The 17,889-nt window shown below is 37.8% G+C and overlaps 1 protein-coding gene across 2 annotated transcripts in view; it reads right to left on the reverse strand.

The window, feature by feature from the left end:
• Positions 1 to 778: 778 nt before the first annotated feature.
• Positions 779 to 17,889, reverse strand: part of FOCAD (focadhesin) — a 147,167-nt gene continuing 130,056 nt past the window's right edge. For both annotated transcript variants that reach the window (XM_060762447.2, XM_060762446.2), the window contains exons 35-44: positions 17,089 to 17,169; positions 15,118 to 15,246; positions 13,725 to 13,840; positions 12,288 to 12,548; positions 10,202 to 10,291; positions 8,064 to 8,241; positions 5,665 to 5,762; positions 3,850 to 4,098; positions 2,683 to 2,758; positions 779 to 1,209 (exon numbers count right to left, since the gene is read on the reverse strand). In XM_060762447.2, coding sequence (XP_060618430.2) covers positions 1,136 to 1,209; positions 2,683 to 2,758; positions 3,850 to 4,098; positions 5,665 to 5,762; positions 8,064 to 8,241; positions 10,202 to 10,291; positions 12,288 to 12,548; positions 13,725 to 13,840; positions 15,118 to 15,246; positions 17,089 to 17,169 — 1,352 coding nt within the window. In that variant the 3' untranslated portion in view covers positions 779 to 1,135. The remainder of the gene's footprint in view (positions 1,210 to 2,682; positions 2,759 to 3,849; positions 4,099 to 5,664; positions 5,763 to 8,063; positions 8,242 to 10,201; positions 10,292 to 12,287; positions 12,549 to 13,724; positions 13,841 to 15,117; positions 15,247 to 17,088; positions 17,170 to 17,889) is intronic.

Here is a 17,889-nt window from a genome sequence, read left to right on the forward strand (position 1 = left end):
AGGTCAACCCTTGTCACTTGGATAGGAGAGCAGCAAGAAATACCAGAAAACCTGAGGGAATTCATGAGGTTGCCATAAGGTGACAGGAAATACCCAAACATAACATTACTTGGATCCTAGCCAGCATATCATATGGAGCATGTATGTACGATTGAATGTAAAATAAGATTAAAATAGTGGAGACCAAAATTGACAAATGTATTAATCTATTTCTATTGTAGTTCAGTTTTTGAAGGGATCTCAGTGCAGGCAAAGGTCTCTTTTTCTTGGTCATGTGAAGGCCATGTACAAAGGGCAAAAAAAGGAAGGTAATCATATTTCAGCTCCATTATAAACAGATAAATACATTTCCTTGAGACGGAGGTTGTTCCTGTCCTGTGAGAAGCTAAGTGCTCCTTTAGTAGGCAGAGAACACTGCATTGTTCATAAAGTCCCTGTATTACTACCCCTAGAAAAAGTTAAGATGTTGCATATGTAAAAATTGCCAATGTAAAAAAAAAGCTTCCATTGTTTATTTTGTGCAGTTGCATTACACAATAATTGTGGATTCTGAATTTTGTTGTATTTTGCTGCGTGGCCAACATGTTTTCTCCTGAATATGTTGCATGGACTTAATATCTCATAGCACAGCCTCACCACTGCTGCTCTATGGTATTTTCCTAAAATTTGAAGACTACCATCTATAATGACTGAAGCCATGATCCAAAATGTCTGAAATGCACATCAATGAGGAAAGTTGCTATATCCGATCTTCTAACATGCAAAGCACATCCAGTGGTTGCTAATTCAAGGCAGAAATTTTATTTCGTCATAGATCACAGACACTTTTCATCCAGTATATGATAAAATATTATGCAGTCAGCATTCAGGCCATTCTTTACTCTTAAAAATATGAAACTGTCAAATTCAAATAAAAGTTTTACAAATTTGTTAAGCCCTTACTTTCAATAAATTGAGAAGATAATTAAAAGCTAGCACTTTTAAGTATCTTACTCAGGATCTAAAATGATCTCCGGAGAACGGAAAACCTATACGACTCCACGACATGTATGGTCTTTGGCACGGCATATTTTAACACTAGCTATGTTATCATTTCTTTCATTTCTTTGACCAAAGTGAAGGTGAGATGTTTGGACTACCACCCATAGGCCTTTGTCCATATTGCCTTCTTCTTGAATTCAGGGAAAGACCTCAGGGCCAGTAGGGAAGCTGAGAAAATAAAGAACATCCATAACATAAGTCAGCATCAAAAAGATAAACATTTCTGCCCTGATCATAGTTCAATTTGAAGGAGAACTACGTTGTTCTAAAAAGTTCATCCAAATTTCCCAGAACAAGGCAGACAACTTCAAGCATCACCTCACTAACTAGGGTTGATGAGAGTTGAAATTCATCAACAAATGGAAAGCTACACTTGCCTGTCCCTGTCCTAAGAGCATCATACAAGTTTTGTAAATAAGACGAAGTGTGCAAGGACTTTAGTTGGCCATCAGCCCAATGCATAGGATACATTGCCTTTATTTGTCCTTTACTTCAGACACTGACACCAGTGCTTTCAATATTAGACCAGTTATGGTGGCCCCATTATCACAGTCAGAACACTTTCTAGTGAAGTTTTTTTTAGGTGTTTATTCTTTATTTTAGGAGTGAGGAACCTATTAAAATGGTCTTCATTTGGAGACCTATGGAATCCAATAGATTCCTGAATGGTTTGGGGAATTTCTATTATTGGAGCTGGCAGGCCAATTTAAGAACTAGTGAAGGGTTGTTTTTTTTTAAGTTTCCATTCTTCCCTTTGGAGTGAGAAATCTATAAAAAATGTCATGTGCTTGGAAACCTATGGAATCTAATGAATTTCTGAATGATTTGGGGAATTTTCCTGTAGTTAGAGCTGGCAGACTTGTTGAAGAAGGGAAAGTGTGACTTGCTATTTGACAAATCCAGAGCAACTACACACTTGCAGACAAATGCTTTGGAGAAAAGTACGAATAAGCTATATAGCTCTGGATACCTTAAGCAACTTAAGTACATGTTGAGTATCCTTTATCCTAAATACCTGGAACCAGGTAGCAAAGGTGCTACTATCTCAGGCCCCTTCTACACTGCCATACAATCCAGATTATCAAAGAAGATAATCCACACTATCTGCTTGGCACTTTTGGGTTTATGAATTCCAGATTAAAGATACTCAATCTGTATTAGAAGATGTGTCAACCATGATGAGCATCAGGATATATAATGCAGAAGACATGGACTGGGCCCCCACTATTAAATACTAGTAATCTGCAAAAGCATGATTCATTTACTCTCAGGGCTTCTGCTTATTGGCAAGTACTTGGCCTGCATTCACTAGACAGCAAGTTATTATTATTTAAATCTGTCAGATACTCATCATATTTCCTCACTGAAAATTATGAAATCAAGAACAACTAATGGAAAGGAAATGTCATAATGCTGTTATCAGCAATTTCCATAGAAACCTCACTCTCTTTTGATTTGGTGCATGAGAAGCTATTCAGCCATTGTGAAATAGATGAGCTCAAGGTCTTGGTGCCCATCACCCTATTGCTGCTCACAATGGGATGTAGTGAAATCACACTGATATATATTAATTCTAAATTGAAAATGTATAAATGTGGCGCTGTTTTCCTAAGCTGAAAGATGACAGGAATTCCACAGTACCTTTCAAAAGATCTCTAGAAGACTTGGATAGTACTTCATTGGATGCCTCCATTATGCTGAAGAGCCAGTCAATAAACTAGGAATACATTTAGAATTACAGTATTAGAATTACAGTATTAGAATTGTTCCTTATAATTCAAGATATCTTAATCAGTTTTGGATGATTCAATTCAAAACTTCAGCTGTGGGGTAGACATTGTTAGCATTTTTATATCTGCTTAGCTTTTCTGAAGTGTTAGTTGTATGTTAATAATATTATTTGGGTCATCAGGTTTAGAGAAGGGAGCACTTAATCCTTCTCCCATTTAAATAAAAAAAAGAAAATGCAGACTTTTTGGAATAGCTATAAAACAGAGTTTTGATGATAAAGTTGTGCATACTATTATGCTTATAGCCCTTGATTTCTCAGATTAATGCAAACAAAAGGCTTAACAAGGGCTATAATACTAATTAAGGCCCCTTATAATCCAGATTTTCAAAGCAGATAATCCACATTATCTGCTTGGAACAGGATTATATGATTCTGCACTATCATATAATCCAGTTCAAAGCATGATAATAGTCACCTTAGGGTTGCCATAATTTACAAATAACTTGGAAAGCACACAACAGCAACCCTAGTGCAAGGCATGTTCATCCCCGGTCCTGTTGATTTTATAGCAAAAGGAAGTCTACACTTTTACACTCTTCAAACTCCAAAGCTTATGGTTTTAAATGATTACCACTTCAGCATTTCCATTACTTCATTTCAATGGAGGTCTCCGGTATACCTTTGATCTGGTATATCTTTGATCTTTGATATTGCTGTTTTTAAATTGTTTTAAATTGTTTTAAAATTGTGTTAGATTTTAGCCTGTTCTTGTAAGCCGCTCCAAGCCCCAGGGGAGTGGTGGCATATAAGTTTGCATAATAAATAAATAAAAATACTGATGAGTCTACAGCCTGTTAGAAATTGTGGGAGTAAAAGTCCAAAACACCTGGAGGGGCAAAGTTTGCCCATGTCTAATATACCCTCAAATAATATACAGCACATGTTATACACAGAATGTATTGCAACAACAAACATAATCCATGAATCATCAGTATTTAAGATTGCTTATGAATTCAGTGAATACAGAAAATTCTCAGCAGGAGGGGTAATCCCTTATTAGAGCAGAAATCACATACCTTTTGTGTCTGTTCTTTCCAAGGCTCTTTGGACAACAGGGTTTGTAGACTCCCTGGGAGAAGGGTGAGGGTCTCGTGGACAGCCAAGTTATCTATTGGCTGCCTGCCCAAATAACTTGGAGATACTCCTGGGACTGATTTCCCTTCCCAAAGAGACCAATCCGCATTGAGACCAAGTAGCAGAGGGGCAGCATGATCAGCCCAGGCAACCACAGCAGCAGCAAAGATCCATAAGAGGAAATTGAGAGCCTAAACAGGAAACAGATGTTTCTTTTGTTAATGAGCTCAGCAAAATCTAGGAAGGACTTTGAAGCTTTTCATTTGTAAATTATGAAGCTTATGGACTCACAAGAATCAAGGAAAGCTACCAGGTATGCAAAGTTAGCAATCTTAGGAGTTTATCACATGAGACAGGGAAAATGCAATTACTCAGAAACAACACTGAACCTATCATGGAACTTACACTCAATGTTTCTCCTTTCCTGGTGGGAAGTAGACTAGAAAGTAATTATTTTACAGATAGAAATAATCTGTTAATGACTTCCATTTGTAAAAGAAATGACTTCCAATCATCTTCCAACGGGAGAGTGGTGGGAAAAGAGAAACATCATATGATAAAGCCAAGGCAAATACACTACTGTCCTGCTGTACTTGCAATTTGCCTGCCTCATCTAATGAACAACTCTGTGTAGCACAATAATATGAGTGACTGAAGAGAATCCATGAGGCAGGAAGAATAGAAAGTAAACACAACTGCCTCCAAGTCGTACAAATATTAACTTGTTTTTACATTTTAACTGAAATAACAGTGTTTAACAGCAATAATAGTACCGTTTAGACAGTTTCTTTTAAGCTGATACTAAGATGACTTGAGAAGCAATGGTTGCTGCCACCACGATTATATAGCAACAGTCACTCTGGTCCAATGAAACCCAAATTTGCAATACAAGAGGCCAAAGTTCATTAACCCAGTCATGAACAGTTTAAGAAAGAAAAAGTGGGAGATAAATAATAATACAATAAATAAATAAATAATAAAAGGAACACCAGACCTTTGTGGAGAGAACTGATCTCGTAAGAACTAAGGCCTTTTGGGGCATCAGGAATACATGCCTCCCTCTCTACCACTTTTCATATCAAAACAAGGATGAAGCAAGACAAGGAATTCCACAATACCAGTGGCATCACTCCAAAATGTCAACAGTGACCACAAAAACATTTTTATAAGCCTAGATCACAAGTACAGTATTGTATTAATGTAGCTACAAGGCCAAAACTCTATGCGAATACCCAGAAGCCCTTGGGAGGTGCTTTGGGGATGACAGGAAAACTTTTGAGTTTGTGAGTTGCTCTGGATTGCACATTGCAAGTAAGAGAGTCGGCTATAATACATACATGTATGTATACATAAATATTGGATGGTAAAATTATAAAACTATACAGAGCATACAGAAATAATATTAGTAACAAGGAAACAGTTCGTTCCAGATGGTTTATTTAAAACCACAAAACTGAACAGATGGTTACACAAGTGCCCAAAGAATTTTGCTTATTATCTGCAGTAAATATATGTCAAAAGCAATGTTTTCTTTTTGAGATTCCATCACTGTTTGGACCAGATGGTCAATTTCCATATTTAAAATATATGTTACAAAAGGCCATTTTGATTCGATTTGTCAGCAATTTGACATTTTCATTTATAAAAACACTAAAATGCCTTCGTTACAAACATCTCCATATATTCCTGGAAAAGAGTATAAATCATAAATCAAAATGTCTTCCTGAAAACCACAAATTATTTTTCTTAGCAAGTACCTCTTTGGGAGCCACATTTGGTACAAATGTTGTCTTCAAGGAAACATTTCTAATATATCCCATCAGTTCCAAGAGCCACTCCATTCTCTTTAAGACTCCTATAAAGTGGGGAAACTTCCATCAAGCCAAAATGAGACACACTTCCAAGCATTTTAAGGGTGAAGAGCAAACCTTTTCATACTTCAGTTAATATGCATTACTACCTGTTACAAATGAGTCTTTCCCCAATTTAAATGTTTCCATACACCCTCCATCAACCACTCCCTTCCTTGCTTATTCCAGATGTTGGCCCATACTCACTGTGGTTTAGGATTAAATTGCACACCATGTCAAATATACAATGTGACACTCAATTTTACAGTTGTTTTGCTTTGCAAGCTTGTTCCTAGGCCCGATCTAGATTATGCCCAATAAACCTGGGAGTAGAGTTCAAACATCAGCCCCACTTGTTTACCCCCAGTGAGACCAAATGAGGAGATTGCCGTCCTACTTCAATTTTTAGTCAGCAGTGAAAATTTTCATTTGTTACCATATGCTTACCTGAAGGTAAAAAAGAAAAGGTTTAACTGCATGCTATACCTTTAATGTAGTGTCTACAGAAGGAATGAGGAAACTTCAGCCCTCCAAGTGTTTTGGGCTTCAATTCCCACAATTCCTAACAGCTGCCCATGCCTGGTCTATAGTCCATACTTTATATTGAAAAGATATCTTGTTATGAGACAGATGAGATCAGTGACACACTCCACTTACTTGCATAATATTGCCTGTTCATCTAGCCACCATGTTTTTCACCTTCCTACAGCTGTGATCAACAATAGAAATATATACATTTAAGAGAAAAGTTCTTCCCTGCTATTGCCAAGTAGATGTTGATTATCAGCAGCAAGCTGTCTCTGAATATGGAACAATTACATAGCACTCATGGCTAATGGGGAATCTCATGAGAAAAATCACACTTTTTAATAGAAATGGAAGAGATGCTTGATGATTAAATGTATAATTCTTCCTCCTTGCTGACAAAAGAAAATATAGGTGAATGGCAGAATTCACCTTGTGCAGGTAGTTCCTGATGTCTCACTCTTTATATTCCTTAAGAAAAAACCCCTTGTGGCCCCAGTTGTAGATTAAATGCCAGAATACTACTTATAGCTTGCATAAAGTTCTGTTCTCTGGCCTCATTTTCTACACCTCTGAACCTTGGTTCTATGAAAAAACTCAGACCACCAAGAAGAACAGAAACTCTAACCCTTTCTACCCAATTGCTGAGGCTTGCTAGTATTTTAAGCAGAAGCCTAGCTATTAGCTAAGTATGCACAACCCCATCACCACAAAGTTGACCTCAGGTGATGAACTGACCACCACAACTCTGAAAATTATGAATGTCTGAAACATCAACAAGTTTCATCTGCAGTGCCAGAGAGAACACCTGCAGTAATGAAATCACCAATCTTCATAGCATTCAAGATTGTTACAGCTGTATTGTCCATTATTAACAGGTATGCTTCACTTGGCTTGCTTCTCTAAAAATGACACCCACACTCCCTGCCCAAAACACAAACACACACACACAGAGAACCCTGAAAAACTGACACTCTCCCAAGAATGTATAATGTTGTAGTACTTGGGTGAGATGTTAGCTCTCCCCATTGATTACTCTTTTCCAAACTTTACATTTGGAAGATAAAACAACAACAGAACAGTGAAGACAGCTTCCAGAGGCAGCAATTTCAAGCTTATAGGTGAAATACTGGCACCTATAAGCCTGGTATTTGGAGTTCCCAATCTCTTCTTCTACAAGAGATTAAGCTGATAGGAACAAAGAACCTTTCTTTTTATTAGATCCCAAGACAAAGCAAGGCATGCTGTACTAAATCATCCCATCAACAGGCACCCTTTTTCCCACAAATGCATGTTTTGGGAATGTGTGTGTGGACTGGAGGATGGGGGGGGGGGGGGGTGTCTGGAGGCAGAATTGCCAAGCAGTTAAGCAATTTACCCTAAGTGCCAAAGGTTGGCGGAAATATAGAGGCATTCAGAATACCTCTTAACAGAATATGGATATTAAAATGCAAATGTAAACAAAAATGGAACAATTCTCCTTAGTTATCTAAACAGTCCAGACCCCTCCCCCCAAAAAACAAATAAAAACCAAATAATCAGGAATTATATTATCATGGGATTTCTACTGATATACTGCAACCCTGCACAACATGTCTCCACATGAGTCAAATGCCATTAACTCAATAAATCTTTTGGATCTCCTTTTTCCTCTTCATTTGCCTGAGATTGAAAAGCAGGAGAGATTCTGATGTATGCCTGATCAGAAATTTTGCTCATCTCTTATATACGTAGAAGAAGTGGATATTCAATGGCAACAAGTTTCTTGCATTAGTGCTCACCAGTGTTTTCATGGCTCACAATTCGTGCGTGGTAGAAGCTGTGCAGTAGCATCCATACAACGGTTTCTTTCTCCTGGCACCCAGCAGCAGTGCTAATCACATCATTCCATCGGAGCAAAGGGAATCTGCCTTGAGAAACTAAATAAAGCTTGACAAATGTGATCTTTTCCAAATTGTTCTGCAAAACAAGCCATGAAGTAAATGAAAAATAGAAGAACGACTCTTTGGTGCAAGCTTTTCCTAGTTATTTCATGAAAGCTCATTAACAACCCTGTAGTTATCAAAAACTCTGTTTATTTTTGTATACTTGTATTCAAACATTTATTTCATATTGCCCTTAACTTTCACTTTGACACGATATGGTTACCTATGAGTAAGGTTCCATATATGTTTTAAAACCAAGAAGCAGCCCATTTTCCCATATCTTGTTTTTCCCAATTTTTTCTGAAGTAGCACCCTCTTACCTTTTCTGCATTAACTACAGGCCCTTCAACACAGACCCAAAACCCATGATGTCCTCCTCCAGGAGACCAGAAATTAGCACCCTATGCGTGGCCTAAATTATGAAAGGAATCAGAATTTTAAACCCCGGTTCCTTTTGTGATTTAGGCCTGTCTCGAAGGGCCCTAAAGTTTTTCCAGAAACCACGAGTTCATTCACACTGCATAATTACAATGTCAACAGTTGCCTGTGCACATATGTAATATTACTTCCTCAAGTTCACAGTCCCAATAGTTGTGTATATTTTATGTTTCTGAACCAGAAATCAACATATTGGCATTGGATTTATAAACAGTGCAAAATTATACAACCTGCATCCCCTGAAAGCCAAATGCCATTAACTCATAAAACCTTCTGTGGGTTTAGCTGCCATAGTCCTATCCAATGGAAATTTAGATTTTGCAGTTTCAAGAAAGACATTTAGAAAATTCAGCCAGAGACATTGAGTGACTCATCGTATCACCAATCCCAGGATTCCATATGACAATATCGTGGCAATTAAAGTAGAATACTTGAGCTATAATTCTGTGGTTTAAAGTGTGTTGTTCTAAACCACCATTAGGAAAAGACTGGTTGTGTTAAGTATTGGTGGCAGTATTATACAGCTATTATGAATGACTAATGGTGGTAAAAGAAGGTTGGAAGCAAATCTTTCAGAGAAGTGAGAAGAGAACAAGCATTCACAAAATACAAGGAGCAAAACATTTTTTTCCAGAAATACAAAGAACAACTGAGATTGTGAACTTGGCAAACGAATGTGAAACATGTACACATGAAAATTGCATCCTCTTCTATCACTGGTTTTGGCATACTTACATCGTATTGGGAACAGTCAGAAACAATGATGATTTTAAAAAATGATACCAATGTGATAAAAATCTAATTTTTTCACAAAGCAAATTGGGAAACTAACAACAAGAATGGAAAGCTTTATACATTGATGAAAACAACTCATGTGGCCATTTGAAATTATTTTTAGATGCTGTTCACAGAATTATCAATTGGCCAAATGTTGCATGAATGGCCCTGAAGCCCCTCGCTAGTCCCCCAAAGTTTTCCATTCCCCACTTTTTAAAATGGTGTGATTTTTTCCGCAAATGATCATTCTCAAATTGTGCCTAAAGCCCCGCAAGGCTTTTCCCAGTGCCCCAAATACTGACAAAACATATCAATTCCTTCAAATGTCTTCCCCCTCTTCATTTCATGATAAAGTAGCCACAGGAAGTGACACAACATAACATCTAGTTGTCATTTTGGAGTTGAAATTTAGGGAGATGGAGATATTTTGGTGTAGCTGAAGATTGCAGTCAATGTGGGGTTAGGAAATTCATTCTTAGTCTCTGAACGGTTGCTTGCCTGTGGCTGAAGTATTGTTATGACTTTTGATCAAGAAGTAAAGATTTGTGCATATACATAGAAATAAAGAAGGAGACTGATAAGGAGATCACTGGGATCTTTTTTAGCTAACCAGACACCACTATCCATTTTATTTCATGTCCACTGCCATCCCCCCCCCCCCCCCAATTAAGTCCTGTTCAAAATACAAAGTCAAAAAAAGGCTTACTGTTTAGTTACTATAGAATATTATAAATGCTTTCCTAGAAAAAAGATGGAAATCGTTAGAATGCATTAATTACCTTGGAGACGTGAGTAATTTGATCAACCTCTGAATCTGTCATTTCTGAAAGGCATTTTGCTGAATTTATATACATCTTCACCTCATTTTGCTGAACAGAGAAAAAGATCTTTAAACAAGGAAAGCCTATAAAACTCCATAAAAATAAAATCTTTCCTTACTTCTTTCTTTCAACTTACACTCCATTGTTCCCCTGTTTAGTTACCACTCTGGATGGCTAGCAACCAGAAATGCCAATCACAAGATACAACAGTATAATAAAGCAAACAGATACTACCGTGTTACATCCTATTTCCAATTCCCTAAACTTAACTTTAGTACAATAAACATTCATTCACAAAAGGTTATATGCCCTAAGTACTATCAGTATAGCTCAAACAATTTAGAAATAAATTGACTGATACCTGACTTTTCAGTGCGGTTTGGCACAAAATCGTTTTATTGTTTGTATTATCAAAAATTAATATCAAGATACAATAGAACCAGAGGATAGTGTCAACCACAAAGCACAGATTTTAAGAAAACATGCCCGTATCTTGCAAAATGGAGATATATATATATTTACAATAGCTTTCTATTTATATTCTATACTTTTGTTGTGGTATTTGTATTTATTTAGTTCTATTAAAATCTATGATTTAAATCTGTGATTCTTAAACTATGCTGTGTTTTATATTAGCATGTTGTGGAAGGAAAGCTTTCTACTGCGAAAAAGGAAGCTAATTTCTCAACAGAAAGTCTCCATGCATTACTATTCCACCAATAAAGAAAGCAACATCTTCTTGGGGAGGAAGTAAGGATGCCTTGAGAATCCTTGATAAAACCCATGCTACAACACAGTAAAAAGACAGAAAACATCAGACCAAGGAGACGATGGGACATTTGGAAGCAAATTTGGCCAGAAATTCAAGAGATGAAATTCCTTCTTGTACAACATGATTAAAGGGGAAGGTGACATATCTCTTCTCCCCTGCATCTAGTCAATCAAAGTATACATAGACAACTATCCAGATTCTCTTCTCCATGACTTAGTGCATTCCATTATGACTGGAAAACAGTTAGGAGCCCCTACAAAGGATCTCTGTTCTGAATTTGCCAGCAAAATTAAATTGGGCCATGTTCATATTAACTAACACAAGATGAACAGATAATGTCGAAGTTCACTCCCTCAATGAAGTTGTAAATACAGGTTGAGCATCCCTTATCCAGATTTCTGAAGTCTGGATTACTCCCAATTTGTCTACGTGGGTGGCTGAGATAGTGACATCTTTGCTTTTTAGAAGTTAAATGTTTACAAATTGTTTCATGCACAGAAATATTAAAATATTGCGTGTAAACTTAACTTTAGAATATAGAATCATAGAGCTGGAAGAGAAGAGACCTCATGGGCCATCCAGTCCAACCCCCGATATGTATAGAAGCTGTGAAACTGAAAGTCTTGTTTAGACTTGGGTCCCATCTCCAAGATATCTCAATATGTACATGTTCCTTCCTTGGAAGTTCCTTCCTTGGAAGCTTTTAAACAGAGGCTGGATGGTCATCTGTCAGGGATACTTTGATTGTGCTTTTCCTGCATGGCAGGGGGTTGGGCTAGATGGCCCATGTGGTCTCCTTCAACTCTATTATTCTATGACTCTATGATATTCAACAGGTATAAGGTTCTGAACAAAATTTGGAAAGAATATTTCATTTCTTTTTGTTTCCTCGTGCTTTGGGTTTTTTTATATAATGAGCTTGGTACCTATCCTAAAAGTCAAACTCTGGCTCAATAGAAACTAATAGTAATATTTATGTGTTGCAGAAATGAAAGCAAGATTAGGTTGTATATTCCATCTGTTCATCATCCAAGAAGTCGATTCATTCTTAATGTTGATTTCAATTATTCCATGATTAGTCATGGAATATGTATGTTTTGTTATGTATGTTGTATGCCAGTCCTGCTTCAAATATCCTATCCAGTGGGCCAGCTCTGTTTTTCAGGGACAATGTTTTTCACTTCTAGCCATCCTGGTTCCCTAGCATCTCTTACATTCCCAAAAGGAACCATTTCCAAACAGTTCCAATACTTTAAATATTTACTTCCTTACCCGAATCTCATTTGGCAGAAGTTCAAATATCCTCTCAGCAGCTTTGCAAAGACAGCTCCAATTGCCTTGGGCAGGGCTAGGAAGTTTCATGGCTTGATGGAGCCCCTCCAGAATGTCCCAGCAAAGCTCCGGGTTTTTTGTCTGTTTCTTTGTGTCAAAATGCTGAACCATAAACACTTCGGTGAATGCCTGCAGCTTGTCATCCGCAACATACTTCATCCACACAGGTAAGGAAGTGAAAACGTATCTCTTTGCTTGAATCTGAGTGGCAAATACAAGACATGAGGGACTTCTGAGACTGAGTCCTATGTTATTCAATATTTACTTGTTTAATTCAATGCAAACCCCACCTTTTTCTGAGAATGGAAGCCAACGAGGCTTTCAAAATTTGAGATAAAGTTATAACTAAAATTTTTATGTTAGAAAAGTTAAAAAATCTATTAGTAATTCTATTAAAAGCCTCATCATTTCACATATAAAATACAATTTTAAAAAATAGAAGGAAAAAACTTTTGAATACAAAACTCTAAAATTATGCAATTAAAGTTAAAGACTTACCTAAATTATAAAATAAGTCCTAGGCTTTTAGTGAAAAGACAACAGGCAGGGAGTTCCACAGCCCAGGAGCAGTCATGGAGCAGGATCATTTCCATGGCTGCAACAGATGGACCTGGGAGCCCTCTCCCAATTTTAAAATTGAGACAGGTTCATACAGGGAGATATGGTCTATCACAGGCATGGGCAAACTTTGGCCCTCCAGGTGTTTTGGACTTCAACTCCCACAATTCCTAACAGCCGATAGGAGTTGAAGTCCATAACACCTGGAGGGCCAAATTTTGCCCATGCCTGGTCTACCAGATACTCTGGACTCAAACCATGTAGAACTTTAAAGGGCAAAACCAGCACTTTGACTTTTGCCTGGAAATAGCAAGTGGTGCTATTTCAGCAAAGGGGCTATGCATTTCCTATAGCCATCCCTCACAACTATGGCAGGCATCCTCAGAGGTTGTGAAGTCTGTTGGAAACTAGGCAAGTGAGGTTTATATATCTGTGGAATGTCCAAAGTGGGAGAAATAACTCTTGTCTGTTTGAGGCAAGTGTGAATGGCCACCTTGATTAGCATACGTTCTTTTTGTTTATAATTCTTAAGAAATGCTTCTTTCAAAAGGATACAGGCACCTTACATAGATTATAATAACATAGGGTTGTAGCAGAATTGCTTTAACTTCTCATTTCATTTGAAAAAGGAGAAGGGAATAGATTATATATTATTCGAAATTTATGGAAATCCGGAATCTTGTCTCAGCCATGTCTACCAACTCTACCAAGGAAAAAATATGTGATTCCCACTCACTGTCAGTAGAAGAACTGTAAGTGTACCAACAGAAAGAGAAAATATCCATTGGTTAGTATAGCTCTCAAGCCAATAATACATACACTTAGACTGTATACCAGTGGTGGTGCTACCCACATCCCCAAAAGCATTGCTGCATTCTGAGATGACTGGGCCTGGGTCACAGCCAGTTTAATGCAGAGCTGCTGTACCTCATCTCCTAAAAGAGAAGACACGAAAAGCAGCAAGTAAAGTGAAAGTACAGAATTAAATACTAAAAGTGAACTTCTGGGATCAAATTGAAAAACAACATGGTGGAACGAATTCTCTATATCACAAAGCAGGGGTAGGCAGCTAAGAAGAATTAGGGGAGGAGTGGCACTCACCCCCTTTCCTGAAACTGGAAGTGACTGGGAGGACTGGGTTTGGGAAACTGCTATTTTTATGTAAAACTAGGTATCCAGAAAACATTGTTTTATAGGAGAATTGCTCCCTCTGGAGGTCTGTGAATGACCTTACAGAAAAGGAGAGTCCACCTGAACATTAGGAAGAACTTCCTGACTATAAAAGCTGTTCAACAGTGGAACTCTCTGCCTCGAAGTGTGGTGGAGGCTCCTTCTTTGAAGGTTTGTAAACAGGGATGAGATGGCTATCTGCTAGGGGTGCTTTGATTGTGCCTGGCAGGAGAATGGACTAGATGGCTCATGTAGTCTCTTCCAACTGTATGATTCTATGAATGTGTGAGTCCTCATTTTGATTTTGATTTAAAAATAGAATCATAGAATCAAAGAGTTGGAAGAGACCTCATGGGCCATCCAGTCCAACCCCCTGCCAAGAAGCAGGAATATTGCATTCAAATCACCCCTGACAGATGGCCATCCAGCCTCTGCTTAAAAGCTTCCAAAGAAGGAGCCTCCACCACACTCCGGGGCAGAGAGTTCCACTGCTGAACGGCTCTCACAGTTTTTTTTTAATGTGATGGCAGTATTTCAGGAATTGCAAGGGCTATAGAATGCTCCAAATAGGATGCACAATTCCTAATCCTACCAGTCTATGATGATCCTTTCTTCAGCATCAGGTATTTTGGACTTCAGCTCCCACAATTCTAAACAGCAGGTAAATTGGCTAGGAGTTGAATTTCAAAACAGCTGGAGGACCAAAGGTTGGAAACCACTGCTGTAAACTATGTACCAAAAAGGATAGAGAAAAAAACCCATTAAATACAGTGAGGTCTCTCCGGTGAAATGACCTCCCCATCCCATTGAACCACGTCTTATAATGAATGAAGAAAGCAAGAATTCCAGTTATCCAAAATATAACAGCATATATTTTGCCAAAGGGACTCCAACCAAAATTTCAGATTGTGTGAGGGCTTTGTGTTATGAGGGCTTCCACTGCATCACCAGCATCACTGCACAACAACTGGAAGACAAGTTGCTCATCTTGTAATAAAAGTCATATGAAATTCATTTGGTGATTGTTAGTCTTTCAACTCACCAAAATCTAACCTCAGCAGAGGTGAAAGAAGAGCCGCCCAGTTCACTGGTGGATATTGGTACTTTTCTCCAATCAAAGCTATGGGCACCATAGCTGCCTTTACTAAACTGGGTCGAACTTGTTCAGGACCTACAACAGAAGACAAAATACATACCATTGTAATGGCATAAGCAGAGTCATCAAAAGAACACACAGTAATACTAGAAGATTTGTCATGACTTTTGGAGCAGTACAAAGTATACTGGTTTTTCAAGACTGAAAAGTCTTTGTACACAAACAAGAGCTAGGAGAATTAAAAAAAAAAAACCTTCATCTGAGCAAATTGTTCACTATCTCCACAGTGAATCACTTATATTTACTAGAAACTATCCTACCACCCCTCTGATCTGTAAAACAAAAAGGACATTGATTTATTTTATTTATTTACAGCATTTATATTCTCCCCTTCTCATCCCACAGGGGACTCAGGGCGGATCACAATGCACATATACATGGCAAACATTCAATGCCATAGACACACAACATATATAGACAGAGACACAGAGGCTATTTAACTTTCCAGCTTCATGAGGGTATACTTTTTGAATTCCAATCACCGGGGGAGCTGTCGCTTCACCATCCCCTTGTGACACCTTCCTCATTCTTTGCACGCTGTTGGAGAGTTTTATGGTGACGTAAATTAGTTAAATTAGCGTCCCTGCATAAGCGGTACCTAAATTTCCTACTTATGCAACTGTCTTTTGGGCTCCAAAGGTTGACAGCAAGCTAGACAAATGGCCGGAAGCGCACTCTGACCTGAGCTAGCTTCAAACTCGTGACATCTCAGTCAGTAGTGATTTTAATGCAGCTGACTCCCAACCAGCTACGCCACAACTGCGCCATATCAGTAAAACAATTAATATCAACTGTATTAATGCAGAAAAACAGAATACATAAATGATAAAAAAACAATCCAGAGAATACTATCTTACCACAAATTAACCTGAAGATAAGCACAAGCAGATAATTATGCTGAATAAATTCTTAATGTTGTGGGTCCTAGACTACTTGGTCACATTCTCATGCTGATTCAAGAAAGACATACTTTTGTAGCAGTATTCAAAGACACAATTGTGTTAGTCTGCATCACTATGCAAAAGTATCTTACAAAGGTTTTGGGACTAACAAAAGCTTAAATATATGTGTCTACTTCATCTGATGCAACATTTGAAATTAACCTATGAAAGCTTAGACTACAAACTCCATTATCTCTATCTCAAAGGTGTTTTATCTACCTTTCTGTCATTTACACATGTCACTTAATTACAATATGAATTAAGGTGGAACTAGCTGGCATGAGGAAAATACAATATCCTTAAGACTCTTCCCTCCTTCACTTATTTCTCTTCAAAGAGAAATCTGGGTGTAGGAAGATACTTATAGGACAAATTTAAGAGACATGAAAGGGATTCCATCCCATATACTCATATATCATGTTTACACCTCCTTTTCCTCCATTTAGCTCAAAGTATTTTCCTGCTGCCCACTTTATCCTTAAAACATCCAGATTACTCAAGGCCTGCACTGAATTTCAGGATCCCAGTTCAGCACTCAAACCACTATAACACAAGCAATTTATCCTTTCTTTTGATCAACCTATGAGAACACCCGCAATGCATCCAGCATTATCTTGGCAAACATGGAATCACCACTGAGATAATAAAATAAATATATAAAATAAAATGTAGAATAAATATTGTGCAGGGTTATTGAAATTCTATCTTTTCAAAATTTGGGATATAAGTACATTAGTAATGTTATTGACGTGTCATTTGTAGAAGGGTCATGTAATTATATAAATGAGCTTGTGCTGTGTTCTCTAAGGGACATATACAAGCTGTGTTTTTCAGCAATATTTATTTATTTACAACATTTTTATGCAACAATGGAGGTATCATTCTTCCCAACATACATTTTCAGAACAAGATTTACCTTTCTTTCCAGCTTCGATCACAAAGTCAACGGCTGCTCTAAGGAAGCTTTTCTCAGGGAGATAGCTAAAATCTGGAGGAACTGTGAAGACAAAAGGATAGCAAATGCCAATCAGATCAAATTATGTGCTTCATGTCATAATTTGCACAGAGAGGTGCCTTATCTACTGATACAATGACTGGTACAATGAGTTCAGTTCTATCTACATCAAGGGTAAGTAACTGTGGCCTCCCAGATACTTTTGAACTCCAGATCTCACAGTTGTTCACCACTGACAATGGTACTTAAAGACCGGTAAAAGTTGCAGGCAAACAAATATCAAGAAGGTCGCGGTAGCCCATCACTGGTCTTCACTGGCTAGCAGTATCGTTCTGACAGGAGTCCTTTCCAACCCTATTTGGAGATATTAAGAACCTTTTGCACGAAAAGCCCATTCCTGATCACTGAGCTCCCTTCTTCCTTCTCAGTGTTCTCAGACAATGACTATGTCTCAAGGATAGAAGAAGGTGAATTCACTATTTATGCCCTCTCTAGCATATATATTACTGAAATTGTGGGGGGGAAATTAACTGAGTGGACCAAACACATGTGATTAGTCATATAAAGTAAAAAAAATGGTCCCCATACAGACTTTATAAAGCTGTGGAGTATTTTCAGTCCTAATATGTAACAATGTGAGGTTCAATCATCAGATAGTGAATGTACTTGTTACTGTTCATTTCTGTTGATAGCTACTGCATGAAGCAAGAAAACAAGGCAGTCCAAATGTTTTCAGCCATTGCTTATAAACACTGTGTGTGT

Source organism: Anolis sagrei, chromosome 2 (genome assembly GCF_037176765.1).
Source record: "Anolis sagrei isolate rAnoSag1 chromosome 2, rAnoSag1.mat, whole genome shotgun sequence".
NCBI lineage: Eukaryota > Metazoa > Chordata > Lepidosauria > Squamata > Dactyloidae > Anolis > Anolis sagrei.